General features: G+C 40.2%; 1 protein-coding gene across 6 annotated transcripts in view; it reads left to right on the top strand.

Annotated features, from left to right (window-relative positions):
• Positions 1-201: 201 nt before the first annotated feature.
• Positions 202-17,547, top strand: part of mib1 (MIB E3 ubiquitin protein ligase 1) — a 50,762-nt gene continuing 33,416 nt past the window's right edge. For 4 of the 6 annotated variants that reach the window (XM_020591418.1, XM_020591417.1, XM_020591419.1 and 1 more), the window contains exons 1-12: positions 202-1,132; positions 1,933-2,104; positions 4,994-5,123; positions 8,503-8,607; positions 9,617-9,683; positions 10,241-10,445; positions 10,805-10,988; positions 12,214-12,358; positions 12,489-12,622; positions 13,451-13,558; positions 13,699-13,896; positions 14,022-14,173. In XM_020591418.1, coding sequence (XP_020447074.1) covers positions 904-1,132; positions 1,933-2,104; positions 4,994-5,123; positions 8,503-8,607; positions 9,617-9,683; positions 10,241-10,445; positions 10,805-10,988; positions 12,214-12,358; positions 12,489-12,622; positions 13,451-13,558; positions 13,699-13,896; positions 14,022-14,173 — 1,829 coding nt within the window. In that variant the 5' untranslated portion in view covers positions 202-903. The remainder of the gene's footprint in view (positions 1,133-1,932; positions 2,105-4,993; positions 5,124-8,502; positions 8,608-9,616; positions 9,684-10,240; positions 10,446-10,804; positions 10,989-12,213; positions 12,359-12,488; positions 12,623-13,450; positions 13,559-13,698; positions 13,897-14,021; positions 14,174-17,547) is intronic. The other 2 variants (XM_020591414.1, XM_020591420.1) reach the window with 2 other exon arrangements.

The raw sequence follows: 17,547 nt of genomic DNA, 5'->3' as shown, positions 1-17,547 counted from the left end.
CTAATGCTCATGTTTGTACTTGTCAGTACAAAATATGCCATTTATTAGAAGTGGGTTACCACCTGGTAAAAACCATTTAACAGAAAATTCACAAATATCTTTCTGTATGTACATAATTGAAAGGTTGAAAATATTAGATGTGCCATCCAAACATCAAAATGAGAATGGGCCGATACATCGCAGATGCGCATGCGCACCACGGGCAGGACTTGTGCTTGTTTTCCAAGCCTCGCGTCTTCGTGCTTTGTCGTTTACCTCCGTGGCTAGCTGTTGCTCGTCTGAGGTGTGAACGATGATTGACAATAATGGCGACGCGTTTCTGAGTTGACTCCAGAGACCCATCTCCGGCTGACAAAGGGAACATATTGCATGGATCTTCACTACCATACTCAACAAAAATAACAATAAGCAACTACCAAAAGGACTGCATTTATGTTAACGAGAAGAACCGGATAGCCAGGGGATGTTTATCTTGTTAGCATTGCTGTAGCTAGCAAATCGGCTCGCTAGCTAGCTTGTTAAGTTGAAGAGCTGGCATTCTGTGGAGTGGAGGTGAGGGACAGCAAGCTTGCTGAGTACTGAGATCTGCCTGAGCTAGAAATGTGGCTACTTTATAGGCTTTCAGGGTAATTAACGGTAGTTCCCTACTCTCAGAGACAATACTGGGGTAGGCATTGGCTTATAGTTCAGGTTATAGTTTTTGGAACAGGGTCCACCAGCCTTCTTAGATAGCTTACTTAGCTAATAGGGTAGCTTTGTGTATTGTTCCAGTCTTTTTTCTGCTTAGACTTGCTTACACTTACATTTGGAAACTGTCCACCGGAGCACTTATAGCTGGCAAGCAACGACTGATAGCTTGCTAACCTGTAGGAATCGCTGTGGCATTGCGAGATCTTTTCGTAAATGACCACCGGCAGGAATAACCGAGCGATGATGGAAGGAGTTGGAGCGAGAGTGGTCCGCGGACCTGACTGGAAGTGGGGGAAGCAGGATGGCGGAGAAGGACATGTTGGCACCGTCAGGAGTTTTGAAAGTCCAGAGGAGGTGGTTGTTGTCTGGGATAATGGGACGGCTGCTAACTACCGTTGTTCTGGAGCATACGACGTGAGGATATTAGACAGTGCTCCAACAGGTAACTTTACGTAACATCAGTACGTTTACCATTCATAAAGCTAAGACAAGTGTCCTCCCCTGCAACAGTGTTTTACACACAACACAGAAAATATTAGTTATGGCTTTGCCTTTGGTGGGCAGAGGTATGGGCTTGAGTAGACAACCAGACAAAGAGAATTAGTTGTTAGTGTAATGAAAAGATTGGATCATTGTAGTAAATTCGTTGTAGCTATTCTGTGTAAGGAACACAGACAGTGTCTGCCTGACACCTGCAAGCTAAGCATTTGAATACATCCTGTCCACAGCTGTGTGCAACAAATGCAAATAAGCTGTGTGAGATGCATGTTCAGAGTGAAGAATATATCAACATAAATGCACATTCAGAGGAAAGCCATTTTTACTTATTACATAAAACAATGTTAGTAGGTTTTAAATTGTTTAAGCATAAATGTTACGTAAGTAATATGCTTAAGGACATCCTCACCAACTTTTAGCTTTATATCTCTGTACTGGTCATAACATTACATGTAACAATACAGTTTAACTTCTGTAGTAACAGGCCTCATTCAGTTGTCTCGTTGGTTACATCTCCATTCAAGCATTTAATGTGACACAGTTAAGTTTTCTGTCGTTCTTTCCGTTATTCTGAAGTATCAACTGCATCTTGAAACACTGATTAGAGGCAGTAAAGCCAAAATTGTGCTTACATTAATACATGTAGGTTGTGTTAACAGTAAAATGCTGAAACATTTTACCCGTAGTATTACACACAATGCAAGCCCAATTTATTAACTGCAACTAATACTGCCCCCCCATCAGGCATCAAGCATGATGGAACCATGTGTGACACCTGCCGTCAACAGCCCATCATTGGTATTCGCTGGAAATGTGCTGAATGCACCAATTACGACCTCTGCACAACCTGTTACCATGGAGACAAGCATCACCTGAGACACCGGTTCTACAGGATCACGACCCCAGGCAGTGAGAGGTTAGTTAACCAGACAATGTTTGCCATTAATGTGCCTTAACTTACACCGGCAATAAAATAAACATAAGGTAACCCGGTAATTTCTGCACTTCACTGTGATTGGTTGACCAACACTTTTAGTCCTATAGCTTGGCTTTTTGTTGCTTTCTGTATGTGTGACATTTGAAAAAAAAAACCTTTGGGCACCTTGCCTCTCAGGTAGACAGAATCTCTCTCTCTCTCTCGCCTCGCCGGCAACAAGTCAGCCTCGTTTTAAGATCCTTTGGAAAAAAAAATTTATATTAACACAGTTCCCATTTATTTGTGCAGATTTCCAAAGTTTTTTAATACTCAGGTCTTCAGAGATCTGCATTGTCATGTAAAGTGCAGATTGACTGTACAATCTGTTTTACAGTAGAGTTTCAGATTTCAGAACTTAGAGCTTTGAATCTGCACAACACATTGTAATTGTGTATGATGACCAGAGATAGTGAACACTTTTCAAGACATTACTTTGCAGATCAGCTTCCTGTTGATAGAACATAGGGGTGTAATAACAGTGAAGTTCATTTAAATATAGAATTATACATTTTTCCGATATTTTAGTTATGACATTGGAAATTGGTGTAACAGATTTTACAGTTTAGCAATCCTAAAACTAAGTTATGGTAAGTAGTAATCATCACAAGGGAACTGGTACATAGGGGTGTGATGTTACTCTTAGCTCACAAGACGAGACGATATTTTAACACTTTGTAAGAAATTTTCATATGTGACTGGAAAAATAGCCTTTTATTTGACTGAAAGTCACAAAATGGAAAACAGTGCAGATGCATTTTGAAATGTTTTAACTAATCTTCTAATAAATGTCACTTCAGTTCTACTTTCTGAGTATGAATTATCATATGCAGGAAAAGACAACAATATGCAAGCACTGTAAAATGTTTTACCACAAACTCAACTGACTGGCTTCTCTCCTGTATGATTTCACATGAGTCTTTTCAGACCTTATAGCTGTGCATGAACTATGCATGAGCTTCTAACTTCTAATTGAAGCTGTATGTGACCTTCTAACAGAACTCCTTTCCACAAACTGAACATTTAAAAAGTTTTGGGAGCATCTTCTCTGCTAGTTTCATGCTCCATCATGCTGGCTGCTGCTCTGGTTCTGTTATTTACTGATATTGTGAGGCAGCATTTCACCCCAACAATAAATATTGCCACGTTTTAATATTGTGAGATCCTGTCACACCCCTACTGGTGCATAATATCATTAATTGAACATGAGGACTTTTGTTTGTTAACCATATGAGAGCAGGTGCATGTGATGTATGTCTACTCATAGGTCTAATGGTTAAAAAAAAAATTACCGAAACAGAACAGATGTTTTCCAGCTATTATCAAATTTCAGACGAAGGTCAAAACATTTTTAAAAATGACCAACACCTGATATCAATTTGAAGAAGTCTGTGTCAGGTCAAAGTATCAGCTGTAAATACCTGATGAAAAGTTAATGTCAAAACCTCACTGGCATGGTAGCTTGGCCTGAATAAAATTATTTTGTGGTGCATTAAATCAGTGTGTGGGCTCTAATCTTTTTTACTGTACTGTGTGGAAAGTGTATGCGGGTACAGATCAAGTCAGGTTGTTAAAGACCACATTAGTTTGTGCATTCAGAGATGATGTACAGACTTTAAATGTATTATTTGGACCTATTTAGTGAGCATGCACACTCATTAAATTCCACAACTTGGACTTTATTGTTATCTCACAAGCTGTCAATGCTACGATGATGCTTTATCCAATTCAGGCCTATTTCAGCCAGACACCAAAGTTTAGTAAATGAACACATGGCCCAACAGCTGGCAGCCTTTTCTACTGAGTAAGACTTCATTTCCCCCAAGATAGACATTGCATAATGCACAATGGGTGGTATAGGTCTATGCAGCTCACACTGCTCCAAAAGTATGGTGCAGGGTTTTGTTACACCACATTAGGTTCTTTCATTGACTGCCGAAGAGGGAGTGGTCAGAGGCCACAAGCTGTTTGCTTTGGTTAGACCTACACTGTCCAGCTGCTATGTCTAGCATCAAGGCTGTCATTACTTTTGGTGGTTAGAGCTCAGCTGGAAGTTTTATTTCTTCTACCTTCATTGGTTCAGCTTGTAGTTATGTTACAATACTGCAGCTCATGGCATTAGAGTGATTTGACATTGTCAAAAAAAATTAGCATTTCACAACTTAGGCACTGGATTTTGATGAAGAGGCAAGGAAATGTCAGTAAGGATCTGACTGACATGACACCTGCCACCCGGTTACAATGTGTTCCTTGAATTTAATACAAGTGGCATTTCTAATGGCAGTATAAATTCAGAATTGATTTGACCTTTGAAAAGCTCGTCTCTATGCTCCGGCAGCGGTCAGGTCGTGTGTTTGTAAAGAACTGCAAAGATAGGTCAGTAACGATGTATTGCTCACACCTCTGATGAATGTTTTTGCTTTGTTTGGTTTGCTATCTTTAAACATCAGTTTCCGAGTGCTTACACAGGTGTATGATTGTCAGGGGCTGCATGGCTGATACAACAGATGAGATGCTGTTAAGGCCCAACACTTACAGTAGGAACTGTAGGCACTGGAGCAGGAACAGGGAGGGCAACTGAGAACACAAGGTAGCAGGAGGGACATAGATAAGAGCAAATTTTAAATACTGTTTAATTGAATAAGTATTGTCGAGCAGACACTGGCATCCCATCTCTAATACATATTTACTTGTAACTGAACTACTGTGAATTAATCTATGTAAACTGAGCCCCTGCTTTTCAGTGCTTTGTGTGACTCTGTCATAAGAGTGATAAAACCATAGTCCAAGTGAAAATAATTGCCTCTGTGCTCAAACGTTTTACCTGAGCAGAGTACTTCTGGAGTCACGTCGCAAGTCAAAGAAAATCACGGCCAGAGGGATCTTCACTGGCGGCCGAGTGGTGAGAGGAGTGGACTGGCAGTGGGAAGACCAGGATGGAGGCAACGGGAGGAGAGGAAAGGTAGGGTACCAGCTAGGAAGTAGGGTCAGGAAATCTAATTGTGTTTTTTTGTTGTTGCTTTTTTTTTGGACTCCCAAGACTGAGTTGGTTATAGTAAACAAGTCATTCAGGTGTGTTAAGTAAATAATGTTTGGTGCAAAAACTGTGTCTCCAACAAATCCTATTTCACAAGTGAACTGTAAGTGTGCAGATAGATTTTTTTTTTTTTATGAACATGGCTACAAAAGATACTACTGAAACATAAGGTCAAACTTGTTTCAACTTGATTTCAAATATGTACAATTAAGTGGATTATAAACCCTTGGAGGTAAAGCATAGAAGAAGTCAGCACCACATATGTGCCTATTAACGGGGACATGACAATCCATGCAAGGGCTGTATACAAGTGTAAAATAAGGATTTCTTCCTCTAAACAATCTTTAGGGAGGAAAAAAACAACTGCACCCCAGGATATGATTTGATTTGAAACATGCAGGAGTCTCAACCAAAACAGGAAGGGCACTGCCTTAAAACATGTCTGTGTGTGGTATGGGCGTTTAAAGGCAAACATTGCACAGTTAGATGTGCTGCATTATGTTGTAGTTGGTGTTCTTATGGTCCTGAAATGATCCAGATAACTATATAATTGTTGCAGACTTTTTAAAGTTCAGATTTTATTGAAAATGTATTAAAGTTGATTCTTTTGTTGTGGTTCACTCCATCAAACACTTCAGAGTAAAAAGTTTTAGTATTAGTTTCATAATGTGGAAAAAGACATGCTTTAAACTGAAACAGCAATTGCAAATGATCCTGATGCAGGTTGTTGTTTTTTTTATCTACACACGGATTGCAAACATTGTGGACAGTGTTTTGTAAAATTATCATATGTAATTAATAAATTTGTATATAAATAATGAACCAGTAGAACTTGTCAAAGAAAAATGCTCATTCCACTGATTCCTTTGCATCTTAGACTACACACACACACACACACACACATACACACACACGTCTTTGCTGCAGGTTATTCCAGGCTGCATTAGAAAGTAATACAATGTTTGATGAGGTTGCATTTGTTTAGCCCACTCTATTTGGATTTATACTGTAACTGTGCTGTAAAGTGCTCATTTGGTGACTCAGGTCCAGTCCCCAGAGTATTCAATTTAACTGTCCCTTCAGGCATTTTAAGACTTCATTTTACTGTGTTATTTAATGGCATATCTCATTACGTTTTTATGATGCCGTAAGCAGTATGCTCTCCAGAAAACCGGTCTTACATGTCCTGCAGCTTAGATGTTCCGTTAGTTTAGCACGAATATTGCCTCCTAAGGCCCATTAATCAGTTACCTCTGGAAGGGGCCTGAAAATATTTTAATGGTTAGATTTCTGTATTTATTTAAGGCACGGCTTTTAATTAAAGAACTAATTTACTACACTACAGCTCTTCTCTTGACACATTCTTGTTGTTATTAAAGTGGTGCACTGCTTGTGATGGAGAGAAGATTGTCTAATGGGAAAATCCAAACCTTACTTTCCAGTTGTGAAGTCTCTCATTCACAACTCATTGCTTATTTATGCCAATAATACATAATTTCTCTGGTTTACTGTGCCCTTCAAAGTGCTTTAGTTTAACCCTGTGAGCAGGCGCTTATTAAAGAAGTCAGGTGTACTGTAGCATTAGTGATAATGTTATAAAATTAATAACTCAAGCAAAGTCTTTGTAAAATTCTTGTGGCAAATGTGTTCATTGGGTTGCTTTTGGTGGTTTTGAACAGCTCTATGCTAGGCTAGTGAGTGAAGCAGTCAAACCTTCTGCCTTGCACTTGGATTAAAATTTTTTTTTTTATGCACAAGCTGTGAATTACAACAGAACCAGGGCTAGAACCGTGGATTGTTTAATACATTCATGGTTCACCCCACCATGAAAAGACTAAGAAGAATAAGGAGGGCAGCTTTCCTTAGATGAACAAGTGGGGCATGGTTTTCTTTTAATTCAAATGTAAAGGATTTCACATCCTTGTAGGAAGAAGGTTGATAAATGTTATTTAATCATCTTTGAGTTTGTGTGATTAGAGTGTTTTGTAAGGCACTTTCTAAAGTGTTCTGTAAAAATAATGGCAGCCCAGGACTCGCAAACAAACTTATACTGACTGCCGACATATTCTGGATATGCAACCCCAAATCAGAAAAAGTTGGGATGCTATGTAAAATCTAAATTAAAACTGAAAATAGTGATTTGTAAAGCACATTATTTGATATGATACCTCTTCAATGTTATTCTTTGTTCAGAATAAACACTCACTTCAATTTGCAGACTAATCTAAGCATACAACAAACTACAGCCACATTTTGGAATCAGCTGCTCCTAAAACAAATGGAAAATATATGGATATTGCTGTTAAGAGCTTCCTGAATTTAATGAATTGCTTATTAATGGAAAAACAACTACATCAGAGTTTCTTAAGTTGGTAAGAAGAGTCTTCTGAAACCTTAATCAGGAAAATTTTTTGAATAGAAAGTAAAAAGTTTACTTGTTTTGATAAGCTGTGTTTATGCTTGTCTTTGTCTTGTTTTTTTTTTTTTTTTGTTTTTTTTGCAAATAAGAACACTAATAGGTGAAATATTGTAATTAAAGCATCTAGAGAGTGCAAAAGTATTCCTAAATAGTACCAAAAAAAAGCACAGCAATAAAAGGTTTAGTATTGGCTGTAAAAATGCAGGGATTATAATAAAATGTAATTGTGACCTGAAGAATCAAAGCTCTTTGTTCCTGATGAGTCCCACTCCTAATATTTCTCAGTAATCAGGGAATTAAACGTCCCTTGAAGTCAAAACTGTGACAATGCAACATATAGAGCATCTGACACTACATTGTATAGATTTACTACATCAACTTGCCAATGACTTTTGCACTCCACTGTCACCAGATTGGACAATGGTACATAAATGAGTCATACTGGCACATAAAACAGAAAACCTGAGAGTGGTCTGTACATAGCCAGAAGCTGGCGTTGAACCTTTCAACTAGAGGAGTCCAAGTTCATCTTTTGTATTAGTGGACATATCTGTGTCATTAAGCTACATAGTGATTGCCGACTTGACTCCAGGGTTGCTGTTCTTTAGTTAAACCTTCACTCTGACCCTCCTTTGAAGGTGGCCTATGAAAAAAATAACTTCTTTACAAGGAACAATAAAGTATCGTATCTGTTATCATTATGAGGATTTAAGACAAAAAGCATCTGCTTGAAACCTTCCGCTGAGAAACTATCACCTCCTGTTCTGTATTTCACTTTCACATACAGTATGCCAAAAAAAAAAATCTGATTAAAACTCAGAATGCTCTGCTCCTGGTGCATCCTTTTCTGTGTTTTAGCTCATCCCTCCTCCTTTTCCCCTTCAGGTGACAGAGATCCAGGACTGGAGTGCAGCCAGCCCTCACAGTGCTGCCTATGTACTGTGGGACAATGGGGCCAAGAACCTGTACAGAGTTGGCTTTGAGGGAATGGTGAGCAAACGTGGGAGTCCCTCACGCTTAGTCAGTTACACACACAAACCCACATACACACACACAGAGTGTTGCAAAAGATGTCAGCTGTCAGGTGGCTTTTGTGTTTGACCGCGGGCCTGAGGCTCTTTCTTTGGCTGCCAGGCCTTTGTGAGAGCCACACGGCCAGTATGAGTAAGGCACTATTGTACAGGCAGCTGGAAGGGGCAGGTATCTGCATGATAAAGGAAATCTGTTCTTTCTGCCTTTTAGGGGAAGAGAGTGAACATGGAGGTCAACTCCTAAAGAAGGGGAAATTCTCTTGGGGTTGTTGTGGGTACAGCTACACACGCGTCGCCCATGAAAAGCATCTTCCTCATTGGTGGAGACGGCCCTTGCCTTTTTAAGAAAGAGGCCAATCAGGGTTCTTGGTTGCATAACAGATTTGTCCTTTGTTATCCTAATGGGTTGAAAGGAAGGTCCATAGCATCTGCCTCTGGATTAAATAAATGATGGATTCTTCACTGTTTTATTTTGGCTTTGTGTCTTATTAAAACTGTGGGCAAATCCTACAGGCAAATACAAAGGGGCTGCATCTTAGGGTATGTTCCTAATGCAACATGAGGGGCCAACACCTTTCCTGTTTTTGTAATGTCTGCTTTGTGCACAAAGCATCATAAGATCAAACACATCTCGCTAGCTGGATACAAAAGGAGAGACTTGAGTTGTAGTGCTCATCAGTTCAAGGGAATGCTTGCTCTGCCTCACGGTCATCTCTGCCCTCTATCTCTGCCACAGTGGCTGCACATCTGAGTCATCACAAATGATCTGACAATTTCTCTGTATAGCAGTGTGGTGTTTCATTGTCCTACCTTACCCTTACAACACTGATATCGTTGATGTACTGAGCTTTACACTGCCACTGCAGCTTGAAGTGTGTCCATTCTCAGGTTCATCGCTCTTGATCATTCTCCTCTTTTAATGGAATTACCCAGGGTAATTATCTAACTCATTCTCTTTTGTTTCTCAGTCGGATCTGAAATGTGTCCAAGATGCCAAAGGAGGCTCGTTTTACAGAGACCACTGTCCCGTTTTAGGTAAGTTAGCCAGTGATCTGTGTCCACCATCATTATTGCACCAGTTCTCTCACCTATCATTCTGGTGCAGTGAATTCAAGGGCATTAGGGAAGTTTCAATTGTAGTTAAGACTATCCAGCCACTAGGTGGCAGCACTACATCATATCTGGCACCCAAAACTAGGTACAGCCTCAGGTCATGCAGTTACAGTATTCCAAGAATTCCAGGAATGAATTGTCTCTTGGATTCACCACTGTAGTGAAAGTCTTTCATTACAGTTGATTGTCACTACTTACAAATAGCAGCAGTTGTGATGTGTAGTCCATGTGGTAATGCTTTACCAGTGTTTTGTTCCAACCTTTTGCTACCACATATGTATTTAAAGGGTTTTGCAGTACTACTATTTTTTGTCACAGATTCGGCAAAATTGATTTCTGTAAAATGTTTTCCCCCATTTGTCTTTATGCTTATGTTTTAAAATTACTTGAAGACTCAATATCTTAATGTGCAAACCTAATCCGCTTTTTAATGTACCAATATAATATTATTGCTAATAGACTTTACCTTCATCACGCAGGTGAGCAGAATGGCAACAGAAATCCCGGTGGTCTACAGATTGGAGATCTGGTCAACATAGACCTTGACCTAGAGATTGTCCAGTCCCTCCAACATGGCCACGGCGGGTGGACTGATGGCATGTTTGAGACCCTCACCACCACAGGCACAGTATGTGGCATCGATGAGGACCACGACATTGTCGTTCAGTACCCCAGTGGGAACAGGTGAGCCCCTAAACCGACTGGTTTTATCAACTCCTAGTAATTGAAACCAGCGGAAATTGCATCATTTTATCAACATAATTTCCCATCTACGTATCTTTACCTTGAGATGGTTTGTAACATTTGAGAGAGATGGGTCTTGGAAAATGTGTGATCAATTTGTAATAAAATATATAATTATTTTAAATAATCTGAAAATAGTCATAAATATTATCACAGATGCACTTTCTTTTTTTAAAGTAACAGTAGTTAGCAACTCCTCATGCATCCCATAAAATCACTACTTGGTCAGCCACCCCTTTTTATGAATTGTAAGAAAATTAATCTGTGTTGCTTTCATGCATTAATTTCTATCTTCCCAGATGGACATTCAACCCAGCAGTGCTGACAAAGGCCAATGTAGTGCGCAGTGGCGAAGTTGCAGCTGGGGCGGAGGGAGGCAGTTCCCAGTTCTTAGTGGGAGACCTGGTTCAGATTTGCTATGACATTGACCGCATCAAGCTGCTACAGAGAGGCCATGGAGAGTGGGCTGAGGCCATGCTGCCTGTAAGAAACATGTGCATGCCGATTTTATGGAAATGTAACCACAGTTATTATTTATTTATTTATTTAATGCTTACAAAAACTCGAGATCAAGTTCAGAGGCGTTCTTGATGGTTTTATGATATATTTAAAAAAAACACAGTATGTAGAATGATTTTAGAATCAGTGTGTTTAGATTTATTTTATTTATCCAGGTACTGCAACATCAAATTAATTTCAGCATAACACAAGTCTGTGTTATGTTTTGTATCTGAAAGCCTGAAAAAAAAAAAGAAACACTGAGCTGTTATTGGCACCAGACATTTTCGTGTTCCTTTAAAGAATTTTGACTTCATCACACTCACATAATTTGTAAGCAAGATCAGTCTATAAATTGTCTAATTGCCTGTGTAATTTTCTTCTGTTCCCCTCACACTTGACAGGGCCAGACCCTCATCTTTTTTGCATGTCGCAATATAATTAATATGCAGAGACACAGTTCCCCCAAATTGCCTGTTTTGCTGTTGATTTTTGTTTTTTAATTTCTCTCTTTTCTGTCTCAACAAGACTTAATTCTTGCCTTATTATGAAGGTTATTCATTGTGATCCGCCTTAGGTTATGTAATGCCAGTCTACTCCAATATGCCAATTGTCCTTATCAAACCGGGCCCCCTCAGCAGCTAATGAGCCTTAAAACCCTGAGACAGGTTGTAGCTTTGATCACTAACCACGGCTGTGTGCCGCCGCTACTGCTTCTACTGCAGCAGTTCCTGTTATTGATGGCATCCACCAGGACAGCCCCAGACTCAGTTCAACAGACTCTTTCTCATATAGCCAGGATCGTGATGATATGATTCAAAATTGGAAAGCATTTTGCTGTCTTCTCTGTATTGCCTTTAGAGATGAGGAATAGTCTAGCAAGTAAAAGGGTCTCTTTCTTTTATATCCGTCTTCTTTCTCGTGCAAGTGAATGCCCTCTGAATAATGAGAGCAAGGCTTTAATCTGTAATATTTTGTTTTTCTGTCAGGTTTTATTTTTTGCAATGAGCATGGGTTCTGCTTCGTGTAGACCATTTGCTTTGTTGAGCTTGTTTTTTCTCCACTTTATCCTTTGCTCCCATCTCAGCGTTTTTGTTCTTTCTCATGATCCATTTTTCATTTGCCATTTACAGACTCTGTTGTGCAGCACACAGCTGAAAGAGAACAACCCTCCATATACTAACGAGTTTGTTGCAACATTTATCAACAGACCTTAGGAAAGGTTGGCCGTGTGCAGCAGATCTACTCTGACAGTGACCTGAAGGTCGAGGTCTGTGGAACTTCTTGGACGTACAATCCTGCTGCTGTCACCAAGATTGCCCCCTCTGGCTCTGCTGTTAGCAACGCCTCTGGAGGTATGTGTTGCCGGAACAGGCACTACCGATGGAGAGAGTGTCATCTTAGTCGTCGTCCCCCGCCACTGCTTTCTGTTTTCTAACACCGACACACAATCACTTTCTGATGTTTCCCCCCTTGTTTGATCAGAGCGCCTGTCTCAGCTGCTGAAGAAACTATTTGAGACACAAGAGTCTGGTGACATCAATGAGGAGCTGGTCAAGGCAGCAGCTAATGGAGACCTGGCTAAAGTGGAGGACATTCTTAAAAGGCCTGATGTAGATGTAAGTTCTCCAACGGTTTGAAGCCTTTGCTGGGTTTCTATATGAGTTAACACCAAAGCATTTTGCCATGAAACAACTGACAAAGATCTGAGAACATTAATAGTTGGCAATGGAATACCTCTGGTCTTGGTATATTGAGGAAGCAGAGAGTCTCTGAGGAAAGGGCTCTGAGATCTTCCCACCCCTGCATCTCTCTTGATCTGAAAAGTATTAAGGCTGAACCCAGAGGAGGCACCGAGGAGCACTAGTATGCACTGCAGCACAGGCCTGATTCATTCTCAGACTCAAGTGGAGATCTACAAACCCATATGGTTGCAAATTGTGTTCTGACACCAGCTACAGGCCAGGGAAAACACCCCACACGGATGTCTGTGCCATGTATAGGTTACAGGAACTGGTTACGTCAAGTCGGCAACAGTGTCTTCACTCAGAGAACAAAAGAAAGTGAATGAGATGGTGTGTGGATGTGTGTGTTCGTGTGTCAGTGGGGAAGTCTGGCCAGTTGCCCTACTGCCTTTCAGTGAAATTATTTGCTTAAAGCTGAGTACACTGAGCTTGGCCAAGTGATCCGCCTGCCAGGACAAGAGATGTCTAGAGACTCCCAAAAGAGTCCACATTAATATTTATGCTCTGAGTTTTTGCAGTGCTGCACTTGGTGATGAAACATGCATACACAACCGTGAACGTACATCCACACATACAAATGCTTAAACACGCCCTCACCAGTTTTTAGCTTTTAGCAGGTGGTGAACAGCTAATTCACTATATGCAGATCTAAGCATGACATTGACATGCACCCATATTCTCACTCTTGTGTTGTGTTTGCAGGTGAATGGGCAGTGTGCTGGACACACCGCTATGCAGGCAGCCAGTCAGAATGGTCACGTGGACGTCTTAAAACTGCTGCTTAAACACAACGTAGATCTGGAGGCTGAGGTTGGTATATTTTTAAAAATGTCCCTCTGTCATCCATATTCTTCCTTCCTTCATCTCTGTTTTAGTGTATCTCACACAGCATGGCAAAGGGTGAAAATCCAGTTGCAGACCCAACACTGAGGGTGTGTCACTGTACACAGGACAAAGATGGAGACCGTGCGGTACATCATGCGGCCTTTGGTGATGAGGGTTCTGTCATTGAAGTGCTGCAGAGGGGCGGTGCTGACCTGAACGCCAGGAACAAACGAAGGCAGACTCCTTTACACATAGCTGTTAACAAAGGCCACTTGCAGGTGGTCAAAACCCTGCTGGACTTTGGCTGCCACCCCAGTCTCCAGGTAGCTATCACTACATTTTCCTTGTCTGCTGAGAAATGCTTTGTGACATAGGTTGTCAGATTTCAGAAAGGTAAAAAAGAAAGGGAATTAAGAGAGTAGTAAGTAACACAACTTTTTCTTTTCAGGATTCGGAGGGGGACACACCCTTGCACGATGCCATCAGCAAGAAGAGAGACGACATGCTGTCAGTACTACTGGAGGCCGGTGCGGATGTCACCATCACCAACAATAACGGGTTTAATGCCTTGCATCATGCTGCCCTGCGAGGAAACCCCAGGTATGAGACACGTAACTTCCAGTAGATGTTACATCTGTTTGATGTTTGTGAATGACCAGGACAGTGAAATCTGTGGAAAAAGTATCCTCAGGATCACAATAAATGTCATTTGAATACTTTCAGTAAAGCTTTTGCAGTAGATACAGATATTCTGGATCCTAAAATCTTCCCTTAAAAGTCATATATATTCTTGCTATTCATACATGAATTCATAAACCATGAGTAATGTGGGAAAAATAATTAATTTTTATTTTCATTTTTTTCTTGAATGATTCAGCATTGATGCACAAAACTGCTTAATAGGAATCCAGTGGTTGTGATCTCACAGTAATGAAAGTATCGAAATCTTAAAGTGAGCTGCACTGAGAACCTAAGCATCCTAAATCAAAACCAGACTGGAGGTACCTAGAGATTCTCAACCCTAATTATGAATAGGCAGCAAACAAATTGTGTTAGGCATTTGTGGTAAGCATGCTACAAGTATTTTTAGTACTTGTCTTGATTAAGTATTGAATATCTCAGTAATATGTTCTTTGGCTCTGAGTGTTCAGCTCAGCACAACTGAAACAGCTGTAATACAACAACAAAAAAGGACATTTCATGGCATTATTGTATTTGTGAGACGTATCACACATCAACATATTGTCAAAACTAGAACTACTAGACAGCAAAAGCACTAATCTCTTACTTAATCATCCTCCGCTGGGATGAAAGAATAGGGCTCCCCACCTGCAGGACTAAACTAAGAGAACAGACTAGGTCCAGTTATTGACATAAGCAAAAATGCTGATTTAACTGGCAGAGGATCCTACTGATTCATCAGGAGTTGCTAAAAGTATGGTGCTTCAGAATGCATGCTTATTTCACAAACCGTTGTATTTGTTGCAAAGAGTATGCTCATGGATTATTATTCTATATTCAGATGGGTTTTAAGAAAAACATATACAGTAGCTCAAAGAATAATCACCTTCTCGGCATCTCTCAAACATGTTATGTAATCCACTACTGCGTTCTTGTGTGATACCTTCTCAAAAAAATGCTCCTTCTGAATAGAATTTCACAACAGTTGTATGTCTAAATTGAACCAATCAGCTGGATTTTTCTTCCACAGATTCCACTAAAATTAAAAAGTAGTTTAAAGCCATTAAAACTAAAACAAGTTGTTTTTTTTCCCACAACCTTGGTGATCACGATTTGATCTGGTGATAAGGTTTACTTAGGTGTCTCACTTTAGTTTGATGTTGATTGAAGTTTGGAGCAGGCCTATAGTATGGCCTCAAACTGACATTGCACTACCTTTGAGGCCCTGAAAGCATCTGTCTTATGTTGACTTTTATTATTCGTTTTAACTAACAGCCCTTGAAGCGCATTTGTTGTCTCTTTTTACTGGTACGCTGGTCCGTCACTGTGTGTTGTGAGCAGAGGCAGGCCTGAAACTGCTGTCCCATGCAGCAGAAGCAGAACCGTTTCGTCTTGTCCTTGGCCATTTCTATTTCTGGCTTCCGTAGGTTGCTGCTCTGCTCTTTGGCTGTTTTATTCTTGTCTCTCAACCATGAGCATATTAAAGATGGCTGAGAGAGACTGCTGTCTGTGTCAGGTTGATCATCCAGGGTCTCTTAAGGTGATGGACATTGACATTACAGGGGTCAGTGTTATAGACTGGAGAAGGTTCTAGAAAAGTTAACAGCTGTTTCCCTTATTAAGTGCTTTAAGGGTGTATGTGTATGTTTGCGCATGAGCGCGGTTATCCCAGGCTAAATATCATTCCCCTTCACTGCCATTCATTCTTTTGGCATGAGGACAAATGGAATTGAGGTCAGAGGGCTGTGGAACACCTGCCACCAGCCACAAGCCTGGCCACACCGAGCCCTACACCTCAGGCACACTGCGGGAACAGTTGTCTACAGCCAGGAACGGTTTCCTTCCTATCAACTGATTTACAGATTGACTTAGACAGCAGCAACAACATTATAAAATTACAAGTGTTGTGTATTAAAGCTAAAATCAGTTGTCAAGGAGTTAATCTCACTTGCAATTAATTGGTAATTGCACTAAAGTAGCATGCAGATTGTGAATCATGGATTTATTTTCTGTAACAAGCAGATGATATTAGTAACAAATTATTTAGGACTTTCCAAAAATAAATTAATAGCCTTTGTAAAAAGACATCATCAGATATAGCACTAGCTTGTAATTTCACCATTTCCTGAGCATCTCAGAGTTGATCCCTGAAATGATATAATTAAATAAAAATTAATACATATAGCTCTTTTTGATTAAAATCCACATGTTGAATCTTTTTCAAATTATACCAAACAAATGGCATAAATAAATAAAAATCCTACATAGAACACACACTAAAAATGGCTATAATGGTTAGCAGTCACAGTCTGACTGTAGTCTGAAAGGGAAGAATATTAAAAGGCTACTGAGCTGACTTTTATTATGCAGCTTTTAAAATGTAACAAATAATAGTAAACCTATTTACAACAGGTCAGATACTGAACAAGTTGAAACAAAATTGCTTGCATTCTACATATTAAAATGTAATGGGTGTGTAATGTGTAAAGCAGGATTCAGAATATAAAGGGGTAGAAGGCTGGTCTGCTGTAGGACTTAATGATTTAGAGGCGAAAAGTGCTGGACTACAGTATTTTCTGTATCAGGGGCCCTGTCGTGTTGTGTGTGCATTACTTGCTTCGGTCCGCGGTCTGTCCCCTTGCCTTCACAGAAACGAAGATATATGTCGCCTTCTTTGGTCTGCCCATTTACTTTTATTTCACGCTCGAGCTCCTGCAATATCGGGGAGACAGTCCACAAGTCCTAAAGCCCTCAAAAATCTCTCCCAGGGTTGAAGTGAAAGTACCTTGTCTGGTGTGTTTTAGTGGAGAGGCAGTTGTTTCGATTGAGTGCTTAGAGGAATTCCTACCACAGAATCATATGTCTTAAAAAGTACCCTTGATGACTGTCGTAAAGAAGTGCTTGAAGTTGGAAGGTAATCGGAAGCCACTCATATGAAGGATATGACACGAAGCCATTCTAGTTAATGATTGATGTTATTATTGCTTCCCGATAATAACTTGGAGAACTGGGTCAAGTCTGTGCCTTCGTGTTTAGTTTGAGTACCGGCACAGAATGTTGTGCCATTCATTGCTTAAGCATGTCTAATCTGTAATTTCTCTTAAACACTATAACAGTGCAACTCCTGAACACACAGGAAACAAAACTTGCACTCTGTGCTCTCTTATGCTTTTCCTTGCCTTCCTTATCAAGAGCACTGTGGTGCCCTTGAGCAAAGGCCATTAACGCTGCTTTAACAGGTCAGATGGTTGTTGTGCTGGTATGAGTAACTGTGTGAACATTATCAGGGCATT

This window comes from Monopterus albus, unplaced genomic scaffold (assembly GCF_001952655.1).
Source record: "Monopterus albus unplaced genomic scaffold, M_albus_1.0 scaffold14.1, whole genome shotgun sequence".
Classification (NCBI taxonomy): Eukaryota; Metazoa; Chordata; class Actinopteri; order Synbranchiformes; family Synbranchidae; genus Monopterus; species Monopterus albus.
This window is presented reverse-complemented; position numbering and strand designations above follow the sequence as displayed.